Below are 6,859 nucleotides of genomic sequence, written 5' to 3' on the forward strand. Positions count from 1 at the left end.
GCGCTCCCTCAGCGCTGACCCTCCGACAGCGCGGCGCTCCCTCAGCGCTGACCCTCCGACAGCGCGGCGCTCCCTCAGCGCTGACCCTCCGACAGCGCGGCGCTCCCTCAGAATTGCAGTGGTAATGTCAATCTGCATTACAGGGCAGAAAGGGATGTGAAAATGTGAAAGCTTCAGAAACACAGTGCATGCAGTGGGGCAGTGCTTGGGGCTCTGCAGTTTAGTGGCTCTGTTTTGAACCTGGTGCATTCTGTCAGTGAAGCACAGACGCAGCCTCATACAGTTACAGGCACCCGAGGCAGAAACCTTGTGTTTTGTGGAAAAGTGGTGACATGGGAATGGAAAACTGACCCAGAAGATAAGAAGTGGAAAACAAAAATAAAATTACATCCAGGGAGATGTTACACAGTATATGTGCATATCACACCCGAGTTTCCAAAGACAAACTAAAAGCTGCCACAGTTCACTTACAGGAGGAATCATCAATCCATTCAATGCTGGATGGAGGATATTCCTTAAAATAGGCAAAGATCTCTTCAGTGCTCATCTCATCAACCCCAGTCACATGAAGGGCCTCCAGGCGAACCTTGGGAATGGCTACAAAACACAATGCAGCAAAAGACAAGACAATTTTCAACAACTGACTTGCTTTTATATAATTCTTTTAATATCATTCCTTTAATTTCACAGAACATCCCAAAGTGCAGCATAGCCACACTGAGGTTTGACATCAGCGGGGCTGTATGAATAAGGAACAGAAGCTGACCATTCAGCTGCTCTGCCATAAAATCTCAGCTGTGTACACTTTCTGTATTCCACATTGCCATTGATTCTCAATAACCTGTGACTCACATCTAACAAGAGTCTGTCTCCATCATGAAAATATTCAACCACCTGTCTCTTCTGAGGCAGAGTTCTAAAGTCATAAAACCCTCAGGGAAGGAAAAAAAAACCCCTTCTCCATCCTAAAAAGGTGACCACTAATTCTAAGTGTTCCTTAGATCTGGATTGACCCACAGGAGTAAAGATTCTCATATCTATCTTGTCAATACCATCCAACAATGGGACTTGGAAATCTGAAATTTGGAAGAACGTGGAGAGCTCAGAGGGTTCCAAGAGCTGCTAAGAATCACAGCGATAGAAAGGGACAAGGCCATGGACAGATACAAATGGCATACTTGGGACAAAATGAATTTCACAAAGACCAAGCTCAGCATAGTGGAAGTGATGGGAAAACATAAGCACTGCAAACAAATAGCCAGAGGACCTCCTGTAAATGATAGAGCAATTGATCTCTGAATGACCTCAGCCACAGTTTAAAGAAAGAATTAGATAATGTGAGACATCTGAAATGTGACAGATCTAAAGGAGTCATACAAAAAGTACACATGAATGTGAATTTTTATTCTTCTGATTTATATGCACAATTCAGTTAAACATTTATGTTATATATAAATATCCTTTACTTCCGTATAATTCTTATTCTACCTCATTTTCAAATCTTAGGGAAACAAAACTGGAAGTACTTGGGCTAACAGTAATTATTGCCTTGAAAAGAAACACCTATTGCTGCAATGGATGTGGTCCTGAGCTGTAGTGGCAAGGGTGAACCACTGTAAAAGTTAACAAAATGGAAGTGAGAGCTGGGAGGGAAACCTGGGCTATGGCAGAACCCGAGAGGCTGTGATGGCTGTTTCTGGTTCAGCAACTCTCAAACTGGGGTGGAGTGCCTGCAACAGGGTTTACAAATTTCTAAGAGATTCCCGGACACATCATACTTGATAGTAGGAACTGCCGATGCTGGAGAATCTGAGATAACAAGGTGTAGAGCTGGATGAACACAGCAGGCCAAGCAGCATCAGAGGAGCAGGAAAGCTGATGTTTCAGGAAGGGTCTAGGCCCGAAAAGTCAGCTTTCCTGCTCGGCCTGCTGTGTTCATCCAGTTCTGCACCTTGTTACATCATACTTGATGTTCATTTCCCTCTCAACCTTAATCTCTCAGATATCAATTTCCATGTGCACATTTTCTAACTCCCAAAACGTGGTTATCGTAATTAGAACAGCTAGTCTGAGATTTTAAAATGTAAATAATTTGATCTTAATGTTGGGAAGAGAAAATAAGTCAAATTAGGTGGAAGGAAGATGATTTTACTTTCCCATTGTTTTTCTTCCCTTTACATGATCATAGAATCATACAGTATAGAAGAGGCTCTTTGTCTATCTGTTCTAACAGAAATACACTACTACCTACCACTCGTCTCATATTGCTGCACTACCCTTGGATGTTAATGACACTTCAAGTGCTCATCCAAATACTGTTTAAAGATTGTGAGCTCTCCTACCTCAACTACCCTCCCAGGCAAAGCATTCCAGATTCCCAGCACCTTTTGGGAAACAAGTTTTCCTTCAAGTCCTGTCTAAACCTCCTGCCTTTCAATTTAAAATTACACCGTGACAAATTATTTCTGATGTAATAAAACGAAGAGCTTTCATTTCAAAGTCTACTTGAAAATTTAACTCTATTTAACATCAGGTTTGCATTCAAATTATTTTTAAATATGAGCACATTGGAATTTTATTAGGAGGTACAACTTGACTTTTGAAGGCAGAAATAAATTTGAATCTTTTTAACTGAAACATGAACAAAATGTACAAATATATAATAGGGATGTCTGAAGTGGATCAGTATCTCCCACACAGTAAGCATCTCTTCACACATAAAATAAAAACTTAATAGAAAGTTATGTTAAAATTGGACTTTTCTTCAAACGGTTTTGAAAACAATTTAAGCACATTTCACTAGAATCAGAACAGAATATATAACAGTACATTTGACTGCACATTATGATTCATACTAGGAGACAGAGTTCATTGCCATGCTGGGACCAGCTGTCACAGGTACAGACAAAAACATTACATTGAAGCTCATGTTTCTTCAGCAAAACCTAAATTAGATTTCTGAAAGACAGTGTGTAGGGTGAATTTAACATAGAGTCATGTTATTGTAAAATATACACTCATAATTTATATCCTTTAAAATTCCATTTTAAACATTAGAAATGACCATTACTGTGAAATAGAAATGCATCCAATGTTTTTCTGAATTCACAAAGATTCTAAGTGGACAAAATAGGTTGGTGGTAATGTCACTAGACTAGCAATCCAAAGACAGGCTCAGATTGCAAAATATGAATTCATTAATAAATCTGGAATTAAAAGCTAGTCAAATTTGAAAGTACTGGTCAACTGTTATAAACATTCATCTAGTTTACCAATGTCCTTTACAGAAGGAAATCTGCCATCCTCCCTTGGTCTGGCATACATGAGTCAAGAGTCAATTACATTGCTGTGGGTCTGCAGTGCCCTCTGAAATGGCCCAGGAAGCCGCTCAGTTGTATCAAACTGCTATGTAGTCAAAAGGAAGGAATGCAACTGGAAGGAAATCCTGGCGCTGGAAACAGTGGCAAATTAGTCCTGTCAACCCTGCAAAGTCCTCCTTTAAACATTTGAGGTTTATGTCAAAATTGGGAGAGCTGTCTGATAAACTAGCCAGAGCATGACATCATGATGTCAACTGGCATTAATACTGGACAAGTCAGATTCTGGAGTGAAATCTTGCCTGCTAACTCCTAACAGGGCTAAGTGATCTCATATCCAACAGATCTGATTTGAGCTCTATAGTCTTGCCATAGTCAGCTGTGAATGGTAATGGACAATTAAACTAACAGGAGGCAGAGTGTCCACAAATATCCTCATCCACAAGGGCAGAACAGTCCAGAACATCATTGCAAAAGATAAGGCTAAAGCTCCATTCATGACATCTCAGATACTGAAGGGGTCTCTGTCCACATGTAGAAAGCCTCAGGCTTGGGCTGATAAATGGCAAATAATATTGATACCACACAAGTGCCAGGCAATGACCACCGCCTATAAGAGAGAATCTAACCATTTCCCCTCGATGCTTAATGGCACTGAATCCCTGACTGAGAACATCCTGGGGTTTATCATTGCGGTAATTCACCAAATCTCCTCCAATGGAAACTACAAAACCTGCGACCACCTCGAAGGACAAGGGCAGCAGATACATGGGAACACCACCCCCTGCAAGTTCCCCTCCAAGCCACTCACCATCCTGATTTGGAAATATATTGCTGTTCCTTCACTGTCGCTGGGTCAAAATTCTGAAATTCCCTCCCTAAGGACATTGTGGGTCAACCCACAGCACATGGGACTGCAGCGGTTCAAGAAGGCAGCTCACCCCCACCTTCTCAAGCAGAGTGTGCGATAAATACTGCCTAATCAATGACACCCGCATTCCATGAATGAATTAAAAAATTTAGATTTTGTTGTCTTGTCCTTTGGCTATCTTTGCTTCCTCATCAATTTAAGCCTGTTGTTGCTGTAAGTCCTTCATAGATTCTCTCTGGGCCTTCTCTAAGCTTTTTACTTATACATTTCCGATCTCCAGCTGTAATTTGCTGAAGTTTACTTGCGTCAGATCAAAGCGTGTTGATGATAGCTCACAGTACAAAATTGACAAAAAGCTAAATGTTTTCAGTGCAACACAAATCTTTAATAAATAACAAATCAGTAGTGTTATAGATGAAGTATTGTTGGCATTGCTACCTCTATCCCCTTGGTAACTCATTGACTAGTAAAAGTTAATTAGATTGAGTGGCTAGTTAGATGTTGGATGAAGTAGGACACTCTTCACCTTTCCCAGAGTCCAGCCAGTGATCAGGAAACTGATATCATAAAGCCTTCAAAGTTATTGTTTTCTCGTTCAGTCTACAAAAACTTTCCAAATTAGAAAATTAAATTGTCACCTTCCTTCAAGATTTCCTTGTCCAACACCACCTTGCGCTGAGTGAGGTTCACCTCAGCCCGGAAATGGAATCTCCTTGCTCGCTGTTCCTTCCTCTCCACTGCTTCCTGTGGAATTAAATGAACAGATAAAGTTGGGGCATGGAGGGCACAGGGTGAAACAATAAGTGTGGGCAGGAGAGAGCAGGCCATGATTGTAATATCTGCCTACCTGCCTGCCCTACTCTGCAAAGACCTCAGAGAATCAGAACCAGCCCATTCAGGTCAGTGTGATCAATGTAGTAGCTTGCTATATTTTTCCACAGTAAAGTATTTCATTCAGCATTTGATTTGAATGCTTGTTTTTCACAGAAACAAGACTTTCACCTTGTGTTTCTCCTTATGAGCCTTCTCCCGTCTCATCCCATCAGCATCTCTACTCCTTTCTCCCTTAGGTCCTTATCCAACTTTCGCTTAAAAGTTAACACCATTTGGGGTAAATATTCCCTGAAGGAGCATGATTCACATTCGCCTCAGTCTCTGTTTGGATAAAGACGTTTCTCCGAAATCCAATTGGGGCATAACCTGAAACATCTTTATACTGACCCTCTCAAACCCTTTTGCACTGCAACTAAGCAGGTCAAGTGATCCCTCAGCCTTCTCTCTTCTAAAGAAAGGAGCCCCAGCCTGTTCAGTCTTTCCTGATAGTTATAACTTACCAGACCTGGCATCATCATCCTGAAACCTTCCAGTTCCTTGATATCCTTTTAATAATGAGGCCAGAAACTGTTCACAGTACTCCACATATGGTCTAACAAATGTCTCTCCTTTCCAATTCTATTGTTCTAGAAATTAACATCAGGGTTTGTTTGCATTTTCCAGATATTCGAACAAACTGAATTGTTCCTTTAATCATTGTGAATCTGTAACTCAGATCCTATAGTTTCTCTGCCCTGTTGGACTCCTACCAAATATACTTGTGTAAAAGACAAATATATTTTTAGACAAAAATTGGTAACTTTTACATGGGTAATGTCTTGGAGAGCAACCGAAATTACTGGATTGCATGTCCAGCTAATCATTCCACAGAGATAAGCTATTGGGCTGCTGCACACTGTGCAGTTTGTTCCAATCTTATGCTGTCATTTCAATGAAAATTTAAACTTTTTTTTCCTGAAGTTTAGTGATAGCTCAGTGAACAATTTATATTGTGATCTAATGCAGAAAGTGCGGAAAACTCCTGGAGATCCTAGTACCTAAATTTGGACAGTGAACTCTGTCAGATCAGAATGTCCTTGGAAGACGTCTACACAATTAACTGTGGTATCCTATAAAAGATTAACTTTCTCCTCGGATTCTTCCCACCAAATCGCACCACCTCAGACTTTTCAATGATCAAGTTTATTTGTCAACACACTGATCCCCCAAATCAATTGAAGCATTTCTGTTTTTGCTTTGAAAGCAGCAGGATGGAGGTTCAGCTGCATTCAGTGGACAGAGCAAATGGGTCTGGTTGCCTGCTGTAGCTGTTAGATCAGTGCTAGCCACAGCAATGGGATGTCCCTCCACCACATAACATGGAGATAAAATGTATGGTTCCCCCTCCTCTAGAAACATCTCCTATGACTGATAGGATCCCATGGACTGAACCAGTACTTTACAAACTCACCATTTCCCTGAAACCCAACCCTTCTTTCGCTCATGATAATGAACTCCCCCAACCCTCCTGGTGATTACTAACCCACATCCCAAACCTGGGGCAGAGAAGCAAATGGTTTATACCTTTGAGGTAACATCAATGCCTGTAATGAATGTGCCAGCCTTGTTCTCATATCGCCGGCTTGTGTCCTATATAAAAGGAATCAAAAGAGAAAAAGATTAAGTCTCCTTTCAGTCATCATCAGTACCAATTTAAGGCCTTTATTGTCGAATCACACTGGCTGAGTCCCAACACATTGCCACACACAGATTCACAATCTTAATATCAAATCAGAATTTCACCAGGATACAGTTCCTGAAGGGGCTGACCCTGGCTGGGGGAAGAGTTCCTGAAGGG

At 41.1% G+C, this 6,859-nt stretch overlaps 1 protein-coding gene across 1 annotated transcript in view; it reads right to left on the reverse strand.

The window, feature by feature from the left end:
* ncbp3 (nuclear cap binding subunit 3) overlaps positions 1 to 6,859 on the reverse strand; it is a 36,279-nt gene that overhangs the window by 21,498 nt on the left and 7,922 nt on the right. Inside the window, exons 3-5 of the mRNA XM_048612328.1 lie at positions 6,586 to 6,651; positions 4,827 to 4,932; positions 472 to 597 (exon numbers count right to left, since the gene is read on the reverse strand). Coding sequence (XP_048468285.1) covers positions 472 to 597; positions 4,827 to 4,932; positions 6,586 to 6,651 — 298 coding nt within the window. The remainder of the gene's footprint in view (positions 1 to 471; positions 598 to 4,826; positions 4,933 to 6,585; positions 6,652 to 6,859) is intronic.

Source organism: Rhincodon typus, chromosome 26, assembly GCF_021869965.1.
Source record: "Rhincodon typus isolate 14 chromosome 26, sRhiTyp1.1, whole genome shotgun sequence".
Lineage (NCBI taxonomy): Eukaryota > Metazoa > Chordata > Chondrichthyes > Orectolobiformes > Rhincodontidae > Rhincodon > Rhincodon typus.